The sequence below is a fragment of the Puma concolor genome, chromosome B3 (genome assembly GCF_028749965.1).
Source record: "Puma concolor isolate L17-30 chromosome B3, mPumCon1.1.hap2, whole genome shotgun sequence".
In the NCBI taxonomy this organism is placed as follows: Eukaryota; Metazoa; Chordata; class Mammalia; order Carnivora; family Felidae; genus Puma; species Puma concolor.
Genome location: NC_141672.1, coordinates 23,178,548 through 23,205,716, shown reverse-complemented (window position 1 = coordinate 23,205,716; position 27,169 = coordinate 23,178,548). Strand labels below are relative to the sequence as shown.

At 35.9% G+C, this 27,169-nt stretch overlaps 1 protein-coding gene across 9 annotated transcripts in view; it reads right to left on the bottom strand.

Moving 5' to 3' along the window:
- CEP128 (centrosomal protein 128) overlaps positions 1-27,169 on the bottom strand; it is a 397,276-nt gene that overhangs the window by 293,344 nt on the left and 76,763 nt on the right. For all 9 annotated transcript variants that reach the window (XM_086709100.1, XM_086709103.1, XM_086709099.1 and 6 more), the window contains 4 exons: positions 24,287-24,373; positions 21,654-21,728; positions 19,636-19,768; positions 12,775-12,926 (listed from right to left, as the gene is read on the bottom strand). In XM_086709100.1, coding sequence (XP_086565226.1) covers positions 12,775-12,926; positions 19,636-19,768; positions 21,654-21,728; positions 24,287-24,373 — 447 coding nt within the window. The remainder of the gene's footprint in view (positions 1-12,774; positions 12,927-19,635; positions 19,769-21,653; positions 21,729-24,286; positions 24,374-27,169) is intronic.

The following is a 27,169-nucleotide window of genomic DNA, read 5'->3' as shown; positions in this document are numbered from 1 at the left end:
TCCTAACCTAGTTTCACACCATCCAATCACATTCCCACCATTTAAGTTCCACCTATATTTAAATTAAGTAAAATTAAAATTAAAAACTCAGCCACACTGACCTCATTTCAAGTCCTCTATGGGTACATATGGCTAACATATTGAACAGCACAGATTTAAAACATCTCCCTCACTGCTGAAAGTGCTACCAGATGATGCTAATCTAGAGCAGCCACGGATTCATATTAATATAATGACTTGATACTCTAATTTTTCTTCTTCATATGTACAGGTAGAATTCTTTTCTTGCCCTTAATGTTGATTATGTATATTCTCTTTAAAAAAAAATAAATAAATTACATAAATTAACCAAGAGTGCAAAAAAAAATTCTATTTGTTTTTAATCAGTACTTAGGACAACATGTTTTGTGGAAACAATGTGACTGAACATGATTCAGTGGTTTTTAGTTTAGCCTTAAAGGTCTGATCAAAGTTCATTTTATTTTGATATGTGGTTTTAATTATCTTAGCTTAAATATATACCTCACTTGTTAATGCTAATAATTTACCTGTAGAGTGCATGGATTTTTTTTAAATATCAGGTGGAAATAAAGACATTATTAATTCCTTTCCTAACAGATACCCTTTTTTTTCCTTTATTGCCTGGACTATTAACCCTATTACATTATTGAATAGAGGAAAGTGCTTCCTTCATTTAAAATCAGTATTTCAGGGGTGACTGGGTGGCTCAGTCAGTTGAGCATCCAGCTCTTGACTTCAGCTCAGGGCATGCTCTCACAGTTTGTGGGTTTTAGCCCCACACTGGGCTCTACGCTGGCAGTGCAGAGCCTGCTTAGGATTCTCTCTCCCTCTCTCTGCCCCACCCCTGCTCGTGTACTCTGTGTCTCTTTCTCAAAATAAATAAACTTAAAAATATAAAAGTAAAATAAAATCAGTATTTCACTATTAAGTATGACATTTGCTATAGGTTTTTAGTAGATATTCTTCAGTATCAGAAAGTTTCCCTCTCTTCCTTTTAACTAGGGAAACTAAAAGTTTCCCTAATTAATGGATATTGAACTGTCATAAATGCTTTATCTGTTGAGATACTAATAGGATTTTCTCATATACTTTACAAATGTTAAAACAACCAAGCACAGTTGTAAGTCACCAAATATACAGGAATGATATATAAACACGATACCAGTCTTTTGTTACATATATGTTCTGCAGATATCTTCTCCCAGGGTTGCTTGTTCTTTTCATTTTCCTAATGCAGCCAAGTGTAAGGTGGAAATTTTGGAAGAAATATTCATTTACACAATGTTGTGAAGATTTTCTTTTATGTTCTCTTTGGGGAGTAATTTTTTTTTTTTAAGTAAGTTCTACGCCCAAAGTGGGGCTTGAATTCACAACCCTGAGATCAAGAATCATATGCTCTATGGACTGAGCCAGCCAGACACCCCTGGAAATAATTTTTAATTGTTTCACTTTTTTCTTCTGTATTAGCTATATACCCATTACTCTTCTTTTAGTGGTTACCCTAGAGATTATTATATGCATCCTTCACTTATTAACATAAAGTAGTTTAGTAAATTTTACAACATCCTTCATCTTAGATTCAAGGACCCATAGAGGGACCATCACCCCCCAGATGAATGTGTGGAAACTCTATGCCAAATAGACACAGTCAAAGGACTGAGGGTCTCTTTTCCCAACCAGCCTCTACTCATAGGACAGAAGGCATCGCAGACTTAGACTGCTCCTGCCCCAGCTCTCTCATACAGTGAAGGTTCCACAACAGAAGAGACTAGCTCAGAAGATCAGGGGCTACCATCCCCACTCGGCACCACACTTGAAGAGCTGAGGCACCACCCCAAAGGGAAGCAGGCTACAGTCCCTGAGCTCAGCTGAGAAGAGGGAAGTTACATAAACAGAGAGCTCAAAGTTCTAAGGGGACTGACTTTACTTGTAACAGAACATAAGGAAATTAATGTCTAAGGATGATGTCAAAAATGATGAAGATCTTGGGGGCGAGTGGTTAAGAAGCTGGTAATTTCCATAATACTAGTAGCAACAAGTGAAACAACAGATCAGCTAGAAATTTAATAGAGAGAGTCAAGGAAAAAGCTAAGAAGAGCGGTCTTTAATAAAATCAGACTGTGGTACAATTCCAGGGCATTGTCCAAAAAAAAAAAAAAAAAAAAAAAAGATCAGCTAGCAATTACTGGAGAGGATAAAGCCAGGTGGGGTATCAATAGAATCAGACTATCCAAAAGTCAAAAGTTTAATGGGGAGAGTCAGGGAACTAGAGAGTCAAAGAGAACCCAGCTAAAACCACAATCATCCCTGGTTGTCAAGGAGACTCCACACATACTTAAGGCTGTACCCTCTGAGGAGTAACAGGAGAGACAAAAAGGCAAATAGTAACAGCAAACCCCAAAAGGTGGGGAATTAGTATCCAGGCTTAATATATAAAATGTCCAATTTCAATAAAAATCAGTAGACATGAAAAGAAATCTAAAAAGTCTGACCGCGGGGTGCCTGGTTGGCTCTGTCGGTTAAGCATCTGACTCTTGATTTCAGATCAGGTTCATGACTTGCGTCGGTGGCTCCGTGCTTATAGTACAGAGTCTGTTTGGGGTGTTCTCTTTCTCTCTCCCTCTCTCTCTCTCTCTCTGCCCCTCCACCACTCATGCACTCTCTCTCTCAAAATAAATAAACTTTATAAAAAATAAACAAAAAATAAAAAGTGTGACCTCTACAAAGAAAAAAGAAGACAACTGAAACTATCTTTGAGGGGGACCAGATGTTGAACTTAACAAAGATTTTTAAAAAGCTTTAATAAATGTGTTCAAAGGGCTAAAGGAAACCATTTTTTTTAATAAAAAGAGTGTATAATGACAATGTCATAGAGAATAGCAATAAAAAGATAGAAATTATTATTTTTTTTTTTCAACGTCTATTCACTTTTGGGACAGAGAGAGACAGAGCATGAACGGGGGAGGGGCAGAGAGAGAGGGAGACACAGAATCGGAAGCAGGCTCCAGGCTCTGAGCCATCAGCCCAGAGCCCGACGCGGGGCTCGAACTCACGGACCGCGAGATCATGACCTGGCTGAAGTCGGATGCCCAACCGACTGCGCCACCCAGGCGCCCCAGAAATTATTTTTTTTAATGGAAATTCTGAAGTTGCAAAATACAGCCAGTGAAATAAAAAATTCATTTGAAAGGCTCAGTGAATCAATGGAGATTATGCCACCTTAAGGAGAAAGAGAAAAAATAAAAATGAACTAAGCCCCAAAGAAATGTGGGATACCAACATACATGCAACAGAAATACTAGATGGGGGTGGAGGGGAGTACCTGGGTGTCTCAGTCAGTTGAGCATCTGACTCTTGATTTTAACTCATGTCATGCTATCATGGTTCATGAGTTTGAGCCCCACATCGGGTTCTGTGCTAACAGTGTGTAGCCTGCTTGGGATTCTCTCTATCCCTTTCTCTCTGCCCCTTCCCCCATTTGTGCGCACACGTGCTCTCTCTCAAAATAAACTAAAAAAAAAAAAAAAAAAACACTAGATGGAATGGAGAGAAACAAAAAATATGTAAGAGAAAATAATAGCTAAAACTTCCCAAATCTGAAAAAAAAAACATAAGCTACATATCCAAGAAGCTTGATGAACTGCAAGTAGGTTAAATACAAAGAACATATCCGAATCAAACACTGAAGGCAAAGACAATGATAAAATCTTGAAAGCAGTACAAGAAATAGTGGCTCCTCAGGAACAGGAATGCAATGGGATTAACATTAAACTTCTCATGAGAAACAAGGAAGAAACAAAACCTGCAGGATGACATATTCAAAGTGCTGAAAGAAAGTCAACTAAGATTTTAAATCCAGCAAAATTATCTTTTTAAAATGAGGTGCAATAAAGACATTCTCAGGTAAACAAAAACTAAGAAAATATGTTGCTAGTAAACCAGCTTTACAAGAAAAATTCAATGAAGTTTCTTAGCTTGAAAGCAATTCATACTCAATAGTAACTCAAATCCATTCACAGGGGAAAAAAAAAAGACTGTAGTAGAGTCCTATGACTACACCACCATGGTCACAGATGACTGTACCAATGAATTAATGCTGAATCCAAGACAGTCATCTAAAAATGGCTCAAGTTTTCTCTTTTTTTTTCTTTTCTTTATTTTTTTTTAAGTATTTTTAATGTTTGTTTATTTTGGGGAGAGAGAGAATGTGAGCAGGGGAAGGGCAGACAGAGTGGGAGACACAGAACCTGAAGCAGGCACCAGGCTCAGAGCTATCAGCACAGACTCTGACGTAGGGCTTGAATTCATGAACTGTGAGATTGTGACCCGAGCGGAGGTCGGATGCTTAACCAACTGAGCCACACAGGCACCCTGTCTTTTCTTTTTTTTTTTAAGTTTATTTATTTTGAGAGAGAGTGCTGAACTCAAGTGGGGAGGGGCAGAAAGAGAAGGAGAGAGAAAGAAATTCCCAAGCAGGCTCTGCACTGCCAGAAGGAAGCCTGACCCGGGACTCAAACCCACAAATCACAGGATCATGACCTGAGCCAAAACCAAGAGTCAGACACTTAACCAAATAAGCCACCCAGGCACCCTCAAGTTTTCTTATCGTTGCAATCTAAGGAGTCTCAATGACAGAGTAAGTGTGGTAACATGTATAAAATTTGTTTTCTCCATGAACCCCGGAAGGGCAGCTGTCAAGATAGTTTCTTGCCTCCCTACATGAAACCTCATTTGAGTGTGTCTCAGTTTCTTGTAATCTAGAAGGGACAAATAGAACGGGCCAATGTGACAAAATAATGGAATTGTTAAGCCTATGAGACTATAAAACCATCGTTCATATTTTCAATCACCAAACACCAATTTATATTTGAAAGTATTTCTGCTTTTGTCTTCAAGGACTCTTTGTTTTTACATTTATTGTTCTGCCATTGGAGGAGGGAGGCCATCCTGGTACCATAGGGATGGAGGCTCCTCATGCCTACTTCCTAAGGTTCAGACCCCCCACATCCCTGTTCCTCATTTTAAGTCTCACTATGATTCTTCCTCTCAAGGGTGAAGGGGGCCTGGCTTTTCTAGTGAACTGAAACTTCAGTGCTAAATAGAAGTTAGGTGATTTTGACTTTATTGAGGGCAATGAATGTTGATTTCATGTGTGTAACCCCTGATTCTATCACCAGACTCAATACCTAATAGACCCTTAATAAAAATTTATTGAATGAAAGACTGAATAAATTGTTTTTCTTTTTACCAATTAGAAGATAGAAAAACAGATCATAAAGCCAGTAACCAAACCACAAATTATATAACCTAAACATACATATGAATGGAAGCCTCATAAATTTCTTCAAAAGAATAAGAAAAAAGGTGTCTAATTTTCTGCTAAACCTTACCTACCTATCCAGCTCTTAATTTCAGTTACTATGTATTTTGGTTCTCAGATTTCTATTCTTTTTATAATGTCCTGTTCTCTGCTAGAATTAAGTATCTTATGATCTAATTTCTTAACATATTAATAACCATTGTTTTAAAGTTGATGTGTTAATTCCAATATTTGAACAGCCTATATACCTATTTCTATTTCCTGCTTATATCTTGCTTTTTAGTAATGTGCGTTTTGTTTCTTGGTATGACTGCTAAGTTGTTTTTTTTTTTAATTTTTTTTTTCTCAACGTTTTTATTTATTTTTGGGACAGAGAGAGACAGAGCATGAACGGGGGAGGGGCAGAGAGAGAGGGAGACACAGAATCGGAAACAGGCTCCAGGCTCCGAGCCATCAGCCCAGAGCCTGACGCGGGGCTGGAACTCACGGACCGCGAGATCGTGACCTGGCTGAAGTCAGACGCTTAACCGACTGCGCCACCCAGGCGCCCCTGACTGCTAAGTTTTTGATAAAATGCTAGACACTGTAAGACAAATTACAGAAATAACACGAGGGCTCTGGATAATACCTTTCCCCCCACCCCCACAAAAGATCTACTTTTATTTAGATGGGCAGCTAGAGTAGGGACAGATAACGTCACAGCGGATTCAAAGCTACATTTCTGTGACTGTTCGTGCATTTTCCGCTCACCCAGGAGTCCTTTGGGTATCCCAACTGAGAGTGTGGGACGTTTACAAGGGCCCTGCTTCTTTCACGAACCTACGCTCTATAGGTAAGCCTTGCTCAGTTTGTGACATTTCAGGGGAAGAGTGGCACCCAGTGTCAGACTAATCACTCTGCACTCTACTCCTCAGCAGAATACAGGACTCCTCCTGTCCTTGCACCTAGATAACTCTCTGACAACTTCAAAGATATATGTATTTTTTTTAAATACATGTCTTACCCAGCTTTTCCAGTTTTTCTCACTAGGAAGTTTGTTCTACAACAAGGTAATCCACCATTAACAAATGCATAAACTGCTCTTTAATGACAATTGCCAAAAATTTGCCTAACTGGTTAATCTTCTCTAAGGAAGAGCAAACCATAGTCTAATATCATGATAGTTTCCCCCACAAAATAAGCACTGACATCAACACATATTTCTTGCAAGTACCAGAAATTAAATGTGTAATACATTTGAAAAAAAAAAAGTTGCTAACACTGACTTTTATGTTAGCCATGTGTTACTTATTAAAAACTTTGTTTTGTAAAGATAATTTATACCATTCAAACATTTTCAAGAGTATAACAGGCCCACGGACTTTTTTGTTGTTTGAGGCTGAGCTTAATCTCATTTCTCCTTGTAGAAAGCTGCCTGAAAACAAACATCTAAAATGTAATTTAACTACTCTCCACTTAAAATGATACCTTATCAATTAAAATCACTCTAAAATTAACTGTAAAAACTATAGGGATAATGCATGAACAGTCAAATATGCTTATTATAAAGTCTACTTTATAGCTCTTTAATATCATTTGTGGTAGTCAAGAAAAGAACAACTATAAATTAGATTCTGCAAAAACGTTACCTTATTCATTTGATATCACGTATTTTTCCATAGTTAAGTCCTTCAATAATTATCCCCAACGGTATATTTTATCCTTATAATTGCTTTTAATATCAAATCGATAACTGACATAAGTTATCAATACTTATTTTGTGAGGAATGTTTCTCCCTCTCTCCCCGCCAACTTCATGCATCTATGTCCATGCACGTGCACACGCGCGCGCACACACACACACGCCACAAAGAGGTCTTTTCAACTTATATATATTCATTATATACATAAAATACATGAAATTTATGTCAATATATACATAAAATACATAAATTTACATGTATTTTATATATAAAACACATGAAACAGATATCATCATGACTTCAGAAAATAAAGATTTTGAAAATAGACACTTTTATTCCCAAATTATTGCTTTACTGACCGTATTCAAATGATAAACTACAGCAAACACTGGTGATACCTTAAAAGAAAACTTAAGATATTTGGTCCACTGTTACTTTCCAGCTTTATGGAAATATTCACGCAACTCTAAGTTACAGAAAATGTAAAAGCTGCCTCTCTTCACAGCTCCTAGAATTCCTTTATTATTCCATATAGGTGTAAGATTTGAGAAACTAAATCTTCCTCAAAGTGTCAAGGTTTATTTAGTTTTAGAGTTTTTATCGTAGGGCATCTCTGCCAGTAATTGCCTTTATGAAGAACTTGGAGTACAGAGCATCTGTGGACTTAGCAATCTGTTTCACTGTCAGTGAATTTGGTTAATAACAAAGACAGATCTCCTCTCCACTAGGTTCAACAATTTTAGCCTTTGTTATAAAGCTTTGCTGTCAATATTTGTTTTCTTTATAATCTACGCATTAAATACTACTTAGTACTCAGATAATACCTTATTTTACAACAAGCACTTAGATAAGGAATAAATTATTAAGATAAAAAAGAACAGTAGAAATTACAGACAGGGCAATTAAGATCTCTAAGAAGGGTTTAAAAGTAATATTGTATAGTATTGTATAACACTACAGCAAAGTACATAGTAAAGTAGCCAGCTTTGTATAAGAAATCCAAGAATCAAGAGTTTATATTAAAAGTGCGTTAAAAGGAACAACCTTCCTTCTGTTCCTAATGTACTAATCATCAAAAAGAAAAGTTATTATTGATTATCATTCCTGTTTTCCACTATCCTCTTTTTAAAAGTAAATTATGGCATTACAGTCCCAAGTTTCTGCTAATGAATAATCATGTCAGTTGTCACTCAATTATCACTTTCAACATTTAATCTAAATTATGTACAGCACCTTGGGTTTTTTTTTTCCCTTTCTTTGAAGTTCCTCATTGAATTTAAAAGTCAAATTTTTTTTTTTCAAGAAAAGTAAGTTAATGGAAGATGGAGGCTGAGATTAAATCAGGGGGAATCAATGATCAAGGATACTTGGAATTCTTATGAATACAAATAGCCTATCAAGGTTAATGAGGTTCAACTCAAGTTTAGAAGAAGAAAAAAAACGTACTTAGTATTTTCTATGCATATACAGATTTAAGGTTTTAGGTATAATTTTAAAGGTAAATTATGCAAACCCAAATGCACCTTTCATTCCGGTTTTTACAAGGTGTTTTCACTGTTTTTCTCCTGTGTGAAACAACTGCTTAAAATGTGTACTCTGGATCAACAAAAACTGACGCCATCAATAAGAAAGAGCAAAGGTCCTCTGGAATACTGACAACTCTTCCAGAAATTAACAGACTTTTATTAATTTATTTTTTAAATGTTTATTTATTTTTGACAGAGAGAGAGAGAGAGAGCAGGGAAAGGGCAGAGAAAGAGAGGGGGACACAGAATCTGAAGCAGGCTCCAGCCTCTGAGCTGTCAGCACAGAGCCCAATGAGAGGCTGGAACCCACAGACTGTGAGATCATAACCTGAGTTGAAGTCGGACGCTTAACCAACTGAGCCACCCAGATACCCTTAACGTGCTGTTAAAAAATGACCAGGCAACAAATGTTAGCTTTAAAAAATAACCACAAAAATACTGTATAATTTACGATTTTGGTCAACAAATACTAACTTAGCAACTAATATGGGTAAGACACTGTCAAGGAGCACAAAGGAGTATAGAGACAAGACCTGGTTCTTAACCCATACTCATTTATGATTTGAAAAAGATAGAAGTATTTAATTCATAAGTGGCTTCCAGAATGCCACAAGTTTGAATTACAACATCAATGCATACTGGTAAATAGCCCAGAGCAAAATCTGTGCACCGCAACATATCAGAAGAAAATGCAAACAGAAGGTTGAGCATCAGAGTGGAAGCTGAGAAGACTGTTAGACAAAAAAAAAAAAAAAAAAAAAAAAAGGGCAGTTCAACATACTCCAGAAACAAAGATAGGAATCTAAGGAAATAAACAGGTCTCTGGTTACAAGGACTATGGTAAAGAAAGGTGGAGGGTGAGAGAACCTTACAATAGCCAGGAACAAACAGTTCTTCAGACATTATTCTCTGACTGTGTTCACCAAGCAACTTTTTGGTCACTAATTCAACCGTCTAAAACCTAGGTATAGAAAACTGGGAGACTGGTGCCCTGCATAAGAGATCAGTGTTTAAACATCCATAAAGAAACCCCCAGAGGGTACATGAATGAGCTGGCACTCTTTTATACACTGCTCTCTAGTAAATTTCATTATTAGTATGAACCAGTTTCCTGGGTCACATTAATTCTAGAACACAGAAAGTTCAAGTTTCCAGATGTGAGGACAAGATCTTGAAACATGAGGTGTTCACCAAGGTAAGGACATCAAGGTCAGATTTGTCCTACTGACAGGGCAACTTTCTAATGCAGTCCCCTTTCTCCTTCATTTCAACTCGTTTTGAAATTTTAAAGACATCTGCCCGGACTACTTTAAGGCAGTGTGAGAAAGGTGCCATAAGAACATTAGTGATGTGAGCAAAGGGATGAGGTACAGAAGGAAGGATTATCACTTGCAGCTGATAAAGTCTAAGAAGGCTTCAGGAAGGAAAAGAGATTAGGGGCTCCTGGGTGGCTCAGTCGGTTGAATATCCAACTCTTGATTTCAGCTCAGGTCATGATCTTATGGTTCTTAGGATCAAGTACCTTAAGCTGGGCTCTGTGCTCACAGCATGGAACCTGCTTAGGATTCTCTGTCCCTATCTCTCAAAATTAAGCAAATAAACATTAAAAAGAGAAAGATTACTGACTGAACAAGCCAAAAAAAAGAGTATTATGCAAATATTTGGGGGCCTGACCAACAGTCACATTCTGAGCATCTTGTCTTATTCGTATTTGCTTTCTAAAATGGAACTAAAGAGGATTAATAGCCATTCTTTACAGAATGTATAAGGCAACACCAAATATTTTTTAAAAATAAATGCTATCAAACATATCTGAAAAATAGAGACTAAGTATCTTTCAATTAAATTTCAATAAAATGACTGTTAGAAGTTACATTGAGTGATCCATGACCAATACCTTCACAAAGCCTACACTAAATGTCATTCTGAGAATAGCTTGGGAATAGATATTCAAAGGGCCTTCACAAGGTATGAAAAATAAGCCATAATCAGAAATGTCATAAAATCTAAAACGGTGGGGGGCGCCTAGGTGGCTCAGTCGGCCAAGCATCCAACGTCAGCTCAGGTCAAGATCTCGTGGTTCAGGAGTTTGAGCCCCATGTTGGGCTCTGTGCCGACAGCTCAGAGCCTGGAGCCTCGGATTCCATGTCTCCCTCTCTCCCTGCTCCTCCCCTTTTCACGTGGTGTTCTCTTTCTCTCTCTCTCTCTCTCTCTCAAAAATAAATAAACATTAAAAAAATTTTTTTAATCTAAAACAATGGTTATAAATTTATTTTATTGTTAAAAATAATGTCAGGAAAATAAAAACTGGTTAATGGGAATTTCTTCCAGAAAAAACAGTATCTTTTTGTAATACCGTTTTAATGGCAACAGGGAAAAAAACATTTTCATCCTCCGAAATAAATTTGAATTAGACTTGAGACAAACCCAAAGAACTTTTTTCATCAATTTTAGAATGTCACCTGCATAGAGACAGGGAAATCTGCCTGACTTTTGTTCATTGCCATGTCACCACCACCTAGAATAGTGCCTGACATGTAACAAGACAGTCATTAAGTGTTTAATATGTGAGTAAATGCTCAACCTCTCTGTCCAATTGTCTTTCACATCGAAATCTGTATAATTAACCCAAACTAATCCAAGAGAACTCCAAGTCTTTCCCTAATCCAGGTGAAAATGTAAAAGATCTATTGTTAGGGCAAGGGGAAAGCCAGGCTCTTTGAATAAGGGCATTATTAGGTTATTATAAGTAATTTTTTAAATGCTTATGTGAGATTTTTTTTCAACTGATTCTGCAAGTGGTAAATGAAATCAAACAATGAAAAGGAAGGAAGGGAAGAAGGACAGACCAATATGTGGTTATAAACAGGTTAGCCAAGGAATTTTTCTACCTTTGATATTTACTAGTATAGGCTTTTTTTTTTTTTAATACTTAACTTTGGCAAAATAATATTTTAGCACTTTTGCCAACAGGATCAAGGGTTAAAACAATACCTGTGAAGCAAACTTTTGAAGTCCTAAATTACAATTGCTCTGATAATGTCTCTGATAAGTATTTATTATACATGTAAAGGGCTTTGTAAAAAGTATGTCAGTATTTCATCAGCTTTACAATCTGAATCTTGAAGCAAATCTAAAATACATTTTTCCATTGATGAAAATGAAGAAAATGCATCTTTCCAAGATGAAAAAGAAACTCAGACTAGCATAACATTAAATATTTCCTTTGGGTTATATAAAGTTTGATATCTTTAACACCAATTTTCTACGTTTCATTATAGTTTAGAAAATTCTTCAAATATGGCACCTTATTATAATTGGAATACAACTCCACTAAGAAAAAACAGATATAAAGGGAGGGCTGATACATATTTATTTCTAAATGTGTCATCCATGTCTGATCTAATTTGCGTAATTATAAATGGAATTAAGACATTTCCTTTTTATGAAGTTCTTTCTTTTGATTTTTAATATTTTCAGATAATTACCCTGTCTACGCTAGATAAAAGGCCACGGGGGGAGGCACCTGGGTGACTCAGTCTGTTGAGCGTCTGACTTTGGCTCAGGTCATGAGCTCTCTGTTCCTGAGTTTGAGCCCCGTGTCAGGCTCTGTGCTGACAGCTCAGAGCCTGGAGCCTGAGAATCTACATCTCCCTCTTTCTCTGCCCCTCCCCCACTGGCGTATGCACTCTCTCTCTCTCTCTCTCTCTCAAATAAACACACATTAAAAAAAAAAAAGGCAAATGGGGAAAGGTAGCTACCTACTTACACCTCATTCATGATTACCACACACCCTAAATTAATGGAGGCAGTGTAATTCCACCTCTTCCACAGCAGGCAGAGATTTAAAAACATTCATGGTTCCAAAGAAGAAATACCAACAATACCCTCTTTGCTGTGCCGTCTTCCAGTTTCACCCCCAAAATAAATGATAATTCACCATTCCTTCAAATAAAGGTACTTTCTGTCTGAAGGAAGGGCTCAATTTGCTACTAGAAGAAAAATACTGCCAAGTTTAATAGGTTCCTGGCTTTAAGGTCCAAATGAAAGAGAAATGAATCTACAGACATTTCTATATATAAAGTAGTCATCTATATAACTTTGTGTTATGTTTACTCAAACTAGAGTTCATAAAATATCACAACTTTACATTAAAACTTCATTAAGCAATTCTATGAAACAAAACTAATGTCCTTCAAATACAGCTTGAAAATAGCAAAGTCACCTCTACTTGCGCTGCAAAATGTGCCTTCTCCTGGTCTTTTCGCTCCATGCACCGCTTCGCTTCCTCTAACTCAGATGCCATTGCACTGAAGTTCAGCTGCACCCTCATATCTGACATCTGCTTCTCCAGATTCTCTTTTTCCCGCTCAACCCCTTAAAAGAGAAAATGTAAAGCTTGATGATTGTTCTTCATTCACGGGAGAATGTACTTTCAAATGGTACAAAGCCTTGACGTTCGAAAATTCCAGCTAACACAATCCACTTATTAACACTGTCACTCTACAGACTGTTCAGAATTTGCGAGTCTATTGTTTCAAGTCTCACTCAGTTTTCTAAAATGTATACGTTGATGTGTTATCCAGTATTATTCCATTGTGATACTAAAACTTGAGTTGGTATCAGGTTTCTAGTAGAACTGAGTTCAGGAAAATCCTATATATTTTTTTCTTTAACTTTCTTTACATCCCTGCCTCTAAACTCTAATACAGAAATACTGAAAGAATTTTTGGCTAAGTTCTACATCAGCTGAAGGTTACTGAAGTTGACACACAAAATGATGATTTCTTGCAAAATAAACAAATGATACTGTTAAATCTCTGATTGTGTAGGACCACTAACTAATTTACTAATTCTGGAGACTACTACCTGAAATTATCATCACTGAACAATATAAACAGACTTGGCATTAAATTCAGCACACTTGGTCTAGGACACACAAGACACTGTCGTACCATCTTCTTCAAAGATAAATACCATAAAAACCCTTTCACGATGAACTTACACTCCACGAATAGAAATAAAACATATAAATAAAGTACTTCCTGGAGTCTAAGATACCAAAAATTAGAACATCTACTACCAATTTAAAACTACTGTTTTTCCAGTAGTTTCCTTTCTGGGAAAGGGAAAGGGAAGGAAACATTAGCAAATTCAATTTATACATCATTCACAAGATACATCTGAACTGAGAGATATCAATCACACTGTTCAAAATTTCACATCTTGGATGAATGTGGATACACGAATGGAAAATATATAGGAATTTTTAATAGCATAAAAGTAATAACAGATACTATACAGATTTTACAGATACAGTTATCACACAGAAAGAAATACAGTAAAACGCTGGAATGTGAGTAACTTGTTCTGAGAGTGTTCTGCAAGATGAGCAAACATTTCTAATAAATTTTATCTTGATAAAAAATACTAGTAGTACGTGACGTCAAACATCACATGATCACAACGGAGTCAATGGTTCTCTCTCGCTTGCTGGCTCGCTCACTTGCTCACTGAAGGATTGTGGGTGATCTTCTCCCATGCTTGGATGCTCAGTATCAGGCCACAGTGTTTGGCAGAAATGAGTGATTTTTCAGAACACTGGAAGGTGCCCACAACTGGCACTAGTTTTTTGTCATTTCAAAGTCCTTATGGACAGTCCTTTGCTTTTCCACACAAGAGTAAGCTTAAGAACGCTTTGCTTCATTCTAGGTCATTGGATAGGTTCCTTGTTAAAAGTGCACAAAAAGAAAAAGATTCCATTGAGCCAATAGATAGCAGTGATTCCATTAGTGATAGGGAAAGCTGTCCTACACAGTAACCCTCCTCTCTGGTCTCCCTCACAAACCAGCCCCGAAGGTTTTCAAAGGTAAATGCAGGTTAAGTTATTTTTCTTTATATTCTGTATTTTCTGTGTTATTTTGTATTATATTACAGTATTGTAATCATTATTATATGAATATTTTTGGGTTGTGGAACAAATTATCTGAGTTTCCAATATTCCTTATGGGGAAATTCACATTGATATACAAGTGCTTTGAATTACAAGCATGTTTCTGGAATGAATTATGTTCACAAACCAAGGTTTTACATAAAGTGATTAACTCTATCTTGTTGAAAAACTGGAGTAGGAAGAATTGGAAACTAAGTTGGACTTAAAGAATGAATACAGAATTTCACCAAGCAAGGGAGCTAGGGTGATAACTCAGGGAAAGGAAGCACCATAAAGCACAGAGGTACGATAATGGATTTAATATTGAGGTGGCTGCAAACAGTACTTCCACATAGCTACCACCTATGACCAAGGGAAGGGCGAGAGTCAGCAGGGTGTTTATACATTGCTAGGGAGCTTAGAAATTATCCCATAGACCAGGAGTTCACAAACATTTTCTGTACAGGGTCAAATAGTAAATATTTTAGCCTTATGATCTCTGTCACAACTACTCAACTCTGCCATTGTATTGCAAAAGTAACCTAGACAGTGAATAAATGAATGGGAATAGCTATATTCCAAGGAAGTTTATTTACAAAAGTCTGGATTTGCCCCTTGGGCCATACTTTGCCCACCCCTGCTCGGTTTCCAATGTGAAAATATGCAATATTTGTTTATGTGTAAATGTCTTTATCAATTTTATAAATATATATTTTAAATTTTATGTTTAGATATGTATATGTGTGTATATATAACACATATCTCCAGAGTGTCTGTCTATATATAGACATGCATTTCAGGATATATGTTAGTGTATATAGATAAAGTAACAGGAATATATAGTATATAAAATATAGAGATATTAATATATATGAATACACGTGTAAATACATATATATAATATATACTTTATATTTTTTTAGTTTATTTATTATTTTGAGAGAGCAAGTGCACAGCGAGCAGGAAAGGTGCAGAGAGAAAGAATCCCAAGAAGTCTCTGCACTGCATGGGTCCAATGTGGGGCTCAACCTCATGAACTGTGAGACCATGATCTGTGTCAAAATCAAGAGTCAGATGCTCATCCAACAGAGCCACCCAGGCACTACCGTAATACATATTTCATGTAACATATATGTTTAATGTGAGACCTAATAATTTGATAAATTTCATAATCTAGACACATATAAATTGGTATGGATATGTATAGCTAGGCACACATACATAATGAAACATTTAGCAAAATTAAAATACTTAAAACATAAGGTATAAAATATAAGTAGTGCTATAAACACTCTCCTCCCAAACCCAGAAGACTGTCTCATATGCTACACTTTGAAATCACTTGCTACAGACATAATGGGTCACTACAGGAGAGCAGTTTTACAAACTCAAGTTTGGGGAGAAAAAGATTTGGGTCTGTTACTTCCCACCAATAAGACCTTAGGCAAGGTACTCAATCTCTTTCTTCGTCATTCTTTTTTTTTTTTTTTTTTAATCATTAAAACGGAAAAAAGACTAGTACCCTTCTCATAGAGGAGACAATGTACAATGGGTAGCAAAGTGCCTTGTACACAGTAAAAGGTCAATAACTTAGGACAAGAGGTTTTAAGCAAGAGTAACATGAGTGGTTTGTGGCCTAGAAAGCATCCCTTTAGTAGCAGAAGTATAGAAGACAGGTTACAGAGAACTAGAACAAGTTATTAAGAGGGTAATACAAATGAGACGAAGCATGCCAAAACTGGGGTATAGTAGGAATAAAGAACAAGATGGGCCAAATTCAAGAAATATCAGGATCTATAAATAGGGACAAAGAAGATGGAGAAGAGAAGGAATAATTTGGATATTCTTTGTATTTTAGACTTGGCTATCTGGATAAAAGACAATGAGTGATTTCTTATGCAGAATTTTTTAAAGTAATACAAGAATTCTATAAAGATGAAAACTCTAGAACTGTTAAGAGAAGGTGAAGAAGTCTATTATACTGATGAGAGAACTTACAGATTTTTTTTAAACCTGATAAACAGTTAAGAAAATGGGAGATTCTTTTACTCCTCATAGACTTATACCAAAAATAACTATATTTTTATAAGGCAAGGAAACATATAACATGTTCCACAGAGTCTTTTTCCAAACAAAATAAGAGTTCCTGTGTACATCCTTATGAAAATGTGATGAATAATCGAAAACCTTAGGAGTTTACTTTTAAAAATAAATTTTAAAATATTTGATGTCAAAATATATTTCAATTATAACATCACATGAAACTTAAGGGAGCTTAATGGCATGCAATTATGTTAGGATAGGTATGTCAGAATTTGCCATCTAGTGAAGATTTTCTGGCAATGTGGAAATTCTAACTTAGGCAACATACTGAGTTATGTGTGGGGAATCTGGGCAAATATTTATCTTCCCTGAATTTGATAGTACACCAAATGCTTACAAGAGTTTCTCCAATAATATGGACATTTGAGTAAGAAGCCTCATTACTGAAATAATTTACAGCTGAACAATCTGGACTAGTCTATTAGAAACCATTATAAAATTTCAATATTACCATTTCTGTTACCAGTGAACTTCCAAAAAGAAATACATCCAGACTCATTAAATTCCACAACCTAAATCAACACCACCACTAAAAAGGTATTCTAACGTTTTTCGAGCACAAAGTACTCCTAATCTACATAAGAAAAAGCCAGTCGTATGGTTCATGACCACTTCTACCAGATGATTAATTTTTGTCACTGTTATCTGGGTAACAAAAAAAGACAAAATCTTAATTTTAATTGTAAATATTTAAAATTGGAATAAAAGAAAGTGAAAACATAGGGGTATTTCCAATTAAGTACAAGGACAAGTGTATACACACACACACACACACACATATACATTTAGGCATGGAAATAAGAAACTTGGAAGAAACTCCACTACCAGCTTTGCTGGTTCTTTCTGGCTGAAAGCCCCATGAGATAAGCAGGTCTGAAATGGGTTTAAAAATAAAGCAGAGGAGACATTAAATTGGATGCTAATATCAGCAACAAACAAGGGAAATTTAAAATTAAAAACATAATACCATTTACATTCACATCCAAAAAAAAAGTGAAACACTTAAATATAAATCTAACAAAATCTGTATGAGTAAAACTAAAAAATTCTGATGAAAGAAATCATAGTTGAATGAAATATATGGAGAGGTATTTCATATTCATGGATAGGAAGACTCAATATTGCCAAATAGCAGTTCTTCCCAACATAATATATAGATTCAACATAATCCAAATTAATATCATCAAGTTATTTTATAAATACAACAAACTAATCCTAAAGATATATGGAGAGGCAAAAGATCCAGAGCAGCAAATACAATATTGAAGAAGAACAAAGTTGGAAGACTAACACTATGTAACTTCAAGACTCACTATAAAGCTACAATAATCAAAACACTGTGGCAGTAGCAAAAAAAAAATAGATCAATGGGACAGAATACAGAGCCCAGAAGCAGACCCACATGAAAACAGTCAACTGATCTTTGACAAAGAAGTAAAGTCAATACAATGCAGACAAGGTTGTTTTCAACAGAAAGTGCTGGAACAAATGGACATCCACATGCAAAAAAAAAAAAAAAAAAAAAAAGGATCTAGACACAGACTTTACACCTTTTATAGGAATTTGAAACTGATCACAGATCCAAACATAAAACACAAAATTATAATACGTTTAGAAGATAGGAGAAATTATGGATGACCTTGAGTTTGACGAGGACTTTTCAGAGACAAGAGCAGAGTCATCCTCCATGAAAGAAATAATTAATATGCTGGACTACATTAAAATTTAAAATTTCAGTTCTGCAAAAGACACTGTCAAAAGAATGAAAAAACTGAGAAATTATTCACAAAGACATGGTGGTAAAGGACTGTTATATAAAATAATCAAGAGAGAAGGCTCTTAAAATTCAACAAGAAGCCAAACAACCACCTAAAAACTGGGCCAAAGACCTTAACAAAAATCTCATTGAGGAAGATATAGAGGTGGAAAATATGAGTAATAAAAGATGCTTCACATCATATGTTATCAGGAAAATACAATTAAAACAAGCTACCATTACAAACCTATGAGAAGAGCCAAAATCCAGAACACGGACAACTCCAAATACTGACAAGAATGTGGAAGAACAGGAACTGTCATTCATTACCAGTGGAAATGAAGAAATGATACGGCCACTTTGGAACACAGTTGAGATGATTTCTAAAAAACTAAATACACTCTTACCATACAATCCAGCAATTATATTCTTTGGTATTTACCCAAAGTAGATGAAAACTATGTCTATACAAAAATCTATATAGAGATGTTTGGTTTACAGTGGCTTTATTCATAATTGCCACAACTTGGAAGCAACCAATGGCCTTCAGTAGGTGAACGGATAAACAAACTGTGGTACATTCAGACAATGCTTTAAAAAAAAGAAAAACAAAAACAAAACAAAAGGTGAGAGAAAGTGCTACCAAGCCAAGAAAGGACATGGAGGAAAATCTGGGGTATATTACTAAATTAAAGAAGCCAATCTGAAAGGCTGTATGATTCAACTATATCAGATTCTGGAAAAGGCAAAACTATAGGGACAGTCAAAAGATCTGTGGTTGCCAGTGCTGGGGAGAGAAGGGGATGAATAGGTGGAGCACAAAGGATTTTTAAGACAGTGACATTACTCTATGATATAGTAATGGCACCTAAATGTCATTTATACTTTTGTCCAATCTCATAGAATACACAACACCAAGAGTGAATCCTAATGCAAGCTATAGACTTCAAGTGATAATTATGTGTCAAGGCAGGGGTATCAGTTATAACAAACATACTTCCATTGTGGGGGGGAAAGTTGATATGGGGTGGGGAGGGCAGGGAGGCTATGCATGTGTGGCAGCTGGGGGCACAGGGAAAATCTCTGTATCTTCTGCTTAATATTGCTATAAACATAAAACTAAAAAACACAGTCTGCTTTTAAAAACTAGATGCTAAATCATGATTAGCTTATTGAAAACCTGTAGATCAAGAAATAAGATGACAAGAGCGCAATGTAAGAAATGCAATTCTGAAAGTGGTAAGTATTTAAGGAAGATCAAAAACAACCCACACATTTGCAAATCACAATTGTACCTCTCCTAAACCTCCAGTCATCTCCTTGTTCATCTTGATGGTTTGATCGTTGCTTGGAAATCTGAGACACTTGATGCTGTAAACCCTTTCGATCACCTTCTGCTTTCAAAAGTTGTGTACGGAGCTCTTCTACCTAAACACGTATAGTCAAAAATGAAACTTGTATCAGTTTTCAGTGCAGGAAAAGAATAAATGAACTCACAAATTATTGTATATTATTTTTTCTAGGGAAAAAAATTACTTCTCATGGGCTTCTGTCAGCACAAACGGAAGCCCAGTTAACCTCCTTGTTATGCCAAGCACAGTGGAACAGTCTCTCGCTCCTTTTCTTTATTTCTCCTATTACTTCCACAGAGAATGAATGTCTTTTTCCCCTTCTGTGTGTCTATCGGGACAAAGAATTTGACACACACACACACACACACACACACACACAAAAAAAAAAAAAAAACCAAAAATCCCTTATTGTGAACTCAGTGCACTCCACCACTATTAACCCAAACCACCTACATAATCATTTTTATATTTTTTACTCCTTCTCTTTCATGTGAATATGGCCTATTGACCGGTAAACTCAAGTGAAAAGATCACAATTTAGCATATTATAATATCAAAGTACTGTTCAAAATAAGTGAGAAATAAATGCTGTTGAATAAACTATAAACTCATTGAGGTCAGGAACTATGTTATTCATCTGTATTTCTAAAGACTAGCAAATTGCCTAAGGCATAGCAGGTATGTCTCCAGCGACCATTAAGCAAATTAGGAGTATCAAAAAGACTCAGTTTAAGTCAATGACAACCTGAATATGGTAATCTCTTACTTCAAAAGATGAGATCAGAAATCACAAGTCAGAGTACCAAAAAAAAAAAAAAAAAAAAAAAGAAAATCAGAGTGTAAATGACTACAAATATAAACTAGAAAAAAAGAAAACCTGAACTCTGCCAACATTAATTCCACTGTAACACTGGCTGCAGAACAAAGTCAGTGAACATTTTTAAAGGTTTTGCAAATTAGATGTTATGATATATTTTTAGCATTAATTGTCAAAATGTAATACTCCTGAGCATCGAAGATGCCTGACATTTCTGCCTACCTAGCATACTATGTAGTGAGTTATGCAAGCCACACCTCAAAACAGAAAAAGGTACAACTGCAGTTTCTACCAAACACTGACAGGCAATTAGAAACACACATGCCCTTATCCAATGTAAGATGACTACGTCAAGTTATTGAACTTTAAATAAGCAGAAGAACCAAACTCTCATTACAGGCTTATGGGCTACAAAATGCTATGCTTTAAAATTAAGCTTTATCTTTGGTTAAAAGGGGCAGGCAGCATCTTGAAAACCATAAATATAAGACAATAATGCAAAGTAACTTGAATATGCAAAGGTCTGTTTAATGTATTTTACTTCTTCCTTCACTCTCCCAATGCCTCCTTGAATAAAATTAAACTCCTGGGAAATTTTTATCTCATGCATCCAGTCTCATTTTTACACTGGTTATGCTAGGAGAGGTAAATCCTAAATTGGAGCAGCACTCACTATCACAGTGGGAACTTGGGCCAGTGCTTTGTACTAGGTTTCTCTGACTCTTCCTGAAAGGATTTCTTCTTTTGCTTATGCGTTTTAATATACATTCCTTAGGGGGGCGGAAAAAAAAACTTCTAGATCTAGGTGGGATCTTCTACCTTTCACAGAGACATTGAATAGAAAAGGCGACTCAATCCTAATTTAATTTTTGTCTTTATTTTTTAAAGTTTATTTAAATGTTTATTTATCTTGAGAGAGTAAGCACGCATGCGTGAGTGAAAAAGGGGCAGCGAGAAGGAGAGAGAGAATCTGAGCAGGCTCCTTGCTGTCAGCGCAGAGACGAAAACGGGGCTCGACATCACAAACAGTGAGAGCATGACCTGAGCCGAAATCGAGAGTCAGATGCTTAAACGACTGAACCACCAAGGGACCCCAGTCCTGATTTAATTTAAAAGCAGATTATCATAGCTTGCATAGATTTACCTGATGCAGCAGTGTTTCTCTGCTGCCTTCCGACTGATTCAATAACCTTCGAGATAGCTCCAATTCTTGTTCAAGCTAGAGTTTCAACAGAGGATAAAGAAAAATGTCCAGTGGGGCAGAAAATAACTAAATTATTATAGGCATAGTTTACGAGTAGAAAAATGGAAAAGTTTTCAGAAGATATTTACAGCTAACAGGAGAAAACATCTTGCTATCAAAACATATTGATGCTTCCAAGAAAATAATGTTATTTGCATAACAACAAAGTGAACCAGACCAGACCTCAGGGGGTCTGAGTTCTAAGTCAGCTGCATATTAACTATGACCCTCTTTTCCTTAGGTCTCCTTTCTGTCATCTCTAAAATAAGGACTTTGTATTAGACAATCTCTGAGATTCTTTCCAGTTCTAAATCACCGTAATCTAAATTCCAAAACACTTTTTTTTTCTTTAGTACATGTAATGTCATATGAACTGAATTAGAATAAAAACTTCGAGGACCCAATGACTAAAGTATATTTCATCTAAATGGTGATTTTGTGTATTCATAATATTCTAACGTTCCTAATATTTCCAATATTTGTAACATTCCTAAAACTTAAAAATATTTAATCTCAGAATAAGATACTTAAAATTTCCTTAATATAGTCATAAGATAAATATTCAAAGAAAGTGTGCAAATACCTACAAAGTCTGAATGTGCCTAGCTTCCTACAAGCTGAAAAATCTAAGAGGATGTGAAGGGAAGAGGAATGTGCCACCCCAAATTAGGCCTCTTGGCATACGGATTTTTGGGGCTGAAGGCAATCAAGACCCAACAGACTCTGGAAAAGCTTTTACCTCTCCCTTAATTGCATGAAAGAATTTAGAGAGGGAGTCTGTACCAGGAAGAGAGCTATTCCCAGAGATAACTGTTTATACCTGAAAGACTTCTCTGTAAGACAAGGCAAACATTTGTTTACCAAACATTTGCTCTTCTCATCTTCCTATGAATTGTTTTCCTCTCCTTTGAAGCCCCAGACCTCTATCCCCTTTCCTTAGCTCAGCATGGCATATAAGCCTCAACTGCCTGTCTTTGAGGCTCTTATTTTTATGCAGCTTCTATACATACAAAATCAAATTTGTTTTTCTCCTGTTAACCTGTCTTATGTCAACTTAATTATTAAATTAGCCAAAGAACCGAGAAGAGTAAAATTACTTTTTCACACCTACAGATGGGACACGTTTGTTAAAATTCCGGAGAATACATATGTTAGACATGTTTGCATTTTGTAACAGTAAGGCTGTTCTATGAAACCACAAATTTATATTAAGGTGTTATTAAGTGCTTAGATTTGTGATAGTTATCCTAAATTATTATTTCACTTGACCAAACTACTTTCTATATATTAGTCCTTCAAATATGGTCCAGGTGGTAGGTATGGTTATCAAGGAGTAGCATAATGGGGCATTGTGTTTCTGTATCTTTGCTGTGGTGACAGCAACATGAATCTATACATGAGATACAACTGCACAGAACTACACACACAAATGAGCGCACATAAAGCTGGTGAAATCTGAATAAATTCTGTGAACTGTACCAAATCAGTTTCTTGGTTTTGATATGGAATGACAACTATGCAAAATGTTACCACTGAGGGAAACTGGGTGAAGGGCACATATTACCTCTCTGCACATTCTGTCTTGCAACACCTTATGAATCTGTAACTATTTCAAAATAATTTTTAAATCTGGTTATACAAGTTTTAAAAAAAATTATACATGTGGCCAATAAAATACCATATTCTAAAAAAAAAAAATAAGGTATGTATACAATCACAGAATCCACACAAAATACTATCTGACTTGTCTTCTTTTTTTGAAGAAATAAAGAGGGAAGGAATCACACTTCAGTCAAAATGGCTTCAGAATCTACCATGGCCCATACTGGTCACGACCACTGGATAATTCTGGCAGCCTCGACCCTCAAAGGGCAAGCACGATGACCTGACCTAACTCGCTTACCAGAAAGGCAGCATGGATGCATCATTTAACTTGACTAGGTTGGTGAATAAAAATCAAGGAAGCAATGGTAGATTTTAAAAGTGATATGGAGTAAGAATATTACATCGGGGGCAAATTTTCATTTTATCATTGGGCTCACCCTTGAATCTATTCATTTGCAAACTGAGGAGAGTTATCTATCTTCTAAATTCCTTTCTAATTCTAATGCCCTAGGCTCTATAGGTTTGCAGACATGAATACATGTCAAAAGTCCTTAATATCTAATGAGAATAGAGGATTCTTCCTGTAGGTTGCACCTATGCCTATCTTCTATGATGAAAATGAATATATTCAAAATACCCATCCTTTAAACAACAAGTCTTTTTCCTAACCCTTCAGCAAAGTCAAGCTCCTTGCATGTTCCAAGTTCGACTCGCCTCTAGAAAGGAAGTGGCCAGGTGAAAAGGTAGCAAATGACCTGTACGCGTTTCCCAGACCAAGCAACAGAGAATGGCAGAGCCATCAAACCAAATGATTCCATATCAGAACATAAAGGCTTCACTGTGTCTTAACAAATGATCCCAGGGACAACTTTTAAGACACTCAACAAATATCACTGGCTCCAAACAGCGTTACTTTCTCAAAATCTTACTTGACTCTTCTCAGTTTCAGTCTGTCTTAGCTTATTTTTCACGGCTCCCTCATTTTCATCTGCTTTAGCTTCTTGTTTCTTCAGTGCCTAGAATGAAAGATTAAAAAAAAAAATGTGTATTAGTCCAAAATCCATAGAAAACTGAAAGACACTGTTAGGATCTGGAATTTACAGAAGACTATTACAGATCAGTGGAGTATGCTCATCAAAGAGCCACCAAACACTGGCTGTTCTCACAATTCTCTTGGGCTATTAGCTGTTCCCTCACATCTTGTCCACCCTCGTTGTTTACTTTCTTTGCACCTTCTGGAACTTCCCCACAGGCTTCTAAATCTCCCTCTCCAGGTTATGCAAAGCAGTTTGCCTCTCTTCCAGTTCTCAATTTCAAAAACTTAAACTCATAACCACACCCAACATCCCTACATTCCCACCCCTGTAAAGATCTATCAGTTACCAGAATTAATTCCCCTTAAAGGGCAATGTGAGAAATTATTTTCATGCTTAGGCTAAGAAATATTTAATCTTCATTTCTTATAATTAGTATAAATATTAATACTTTTACTTGATGCGAAAGAAATAGAAATCAATAAGCTGAACTTTAATTAAACAAATTGTGTTTTATAGTACATGGAATTATGCCTCATAAAAACAATTCTTCTGAAAGTCAACTTTTTAAAAATCTGAATTTCCATATATGAGATAAATGAATAAAAGAACCTCTAATTCTTTTGGCTACCTAGGAATATGCAATAAAATTTCCTTTCCTCTTCACTTTCTACCTTCCACATCTGACCAGTTAACTTGTGATATCTCTTTTCCAAATAATATACCTTTCTATTATAGCTCTACTTGGTGCCCAAAATGTTATTTAACACCCCCCTTTTTTATTTCTCCTTTTACTCTACAGATATAGAAGTCTTAGAAAATTTTAATCAGTGAGAACTTAAATACTATTGTTTTCAGTAGAGGAATAAAAGTGAGGTCTTAAGGAGAACCCAAAGCAAATTACTACGTTTCCACCACATCACCTAGAAATGTCATTAAGTTTGAACATTAGACCATCAGTCAGTAAACAAATAAACACATGTGCAATATTCTAGCCCAGACTACTGAATCTATTTTCTACATTACATAGTTTACAATGAAACACAAAGAAAGAAAATCTAACTCCTAAGACCCCATACATATATTTTAATGCACTTTAAAAGTCTGAAAATGCAAATAACACTCAAAGATAAAGATTTTTAAAACTAACTGAATCGAAAATACAAGATATTTCTTTAAACCTTAATAACAAACTTTAACTCATTTACTACCTTTTTAAGCGTATAAGGCAACACTAGATTTCCTTCCCATTGACTTAGATCAAGAAACTGAGAATTATATTAAAACTGACCCAGTAAAAGCAGTTATAAAAAGAGGAAAAAAATCACATGCCAATGAATTTCTATTATTATGTTATTTTGCTTTTTAAAGCTCATTTTTTCCTTAAAAGCAGTTTAGCTATAAAGCTATCAGGTACCCTGCTCCAGGATGCAGACTGTCTTTTACATGTTTAAGATTACAGCAACAACACTGAGCCTTAATAGTGGGTCCCTGGGGCACATTTAAATCTTTAATAACAACAATTTTTCTTCTTTTCCTTAAGTATACCTATTTCCATTAAAAAGACTAACATATTGAGTATTATATTACTGTAGTTCTTTGAAGGTAGATGATTCTGAATTCTCAGTTATTTATAAAATCAGGGTGGGGGGGAACAGCCTTTTCTTTTAAAAAGTAAGGGAAAGGAGAAAAGGAAAATGTTTGTAGACATCTCATCTGACCATAAAAGCTCCCACAACTTTGACAACAGGCATGTTTATCAAGAGGCTCTAAAAAATAACACACTCAAAAATAAAGAACAAATAGGGAATTAAAGGCCCTTTGTCTACTGTAAAGGGACCAGTCAGCTTGGGTAAGAATGAAGAAGCTGGAATGAAATAAAGGTCCTATGATAACTCCCACACAGGCCACTGAAATGTAATTAAAAAAAAAAAAAAAATGATGAACATAAACTATCCGGTCTCATCCTCATCATTCAGCAGTGCTACAAGTGCATGCCTTTGGTCACAAGGGCAAGAACATGTAGATGACTCACTGGTAAACCAACCAGACTATAGAAAAACAAGTCTGTGCTCATATCAAACAACAGGTCAGTAACATCACACCTGAAAAGGTACAAACTTCCAAGTCAGATTTCTCCTCCCAGTAACAAAGAATCAAGAAGTCAAGTCACTGAGAATTAGAAAATTGTTGCTCTTACTATATATTTTTAAAGACTTTTTTTTTCCCTTGGGGGGCGGGGAGAGTTAGGTTCACAGAAAAATTGAGAGGGAAACTGAGTTCCCATATACACCGGTGTCCTCATACAGGCATAACTTCCCCCATTATCAACTTCCTTCAACAAAGTAGTGCATTGTCACAACTAATGAACCTACACTGACACATTATAATCACCCGTAATTTACATTAGGGTTCATTTTTGGTGCCATACACTCTATGGATTTAAACAAATATAGAATGACATGTATCCATCATTACAGTATTATAGTGTATTTTCACTGCCCTAAAAATCCTCTGTGCTCTACCTATTCATCCCTTACCTCCCAAATTCCGGCAACCACTGATCTCTTTACTGTCACCATGGTTTTTCTTTCCCAGAATGTCACATAGTTGGGATCATACAGTATGTAGTCTTTTCAGGCTGGCTTCTTTCACTTGATAATATGCCTTTAAAGTGTCTCTATGTCTTTTCATTGCTTTATAGCTCGTTTGGCTATGTTTTTTATAATTAAATTCTTCATGTAGGTACAAAATAAAAGTCAGCAAATATTTTAAGCT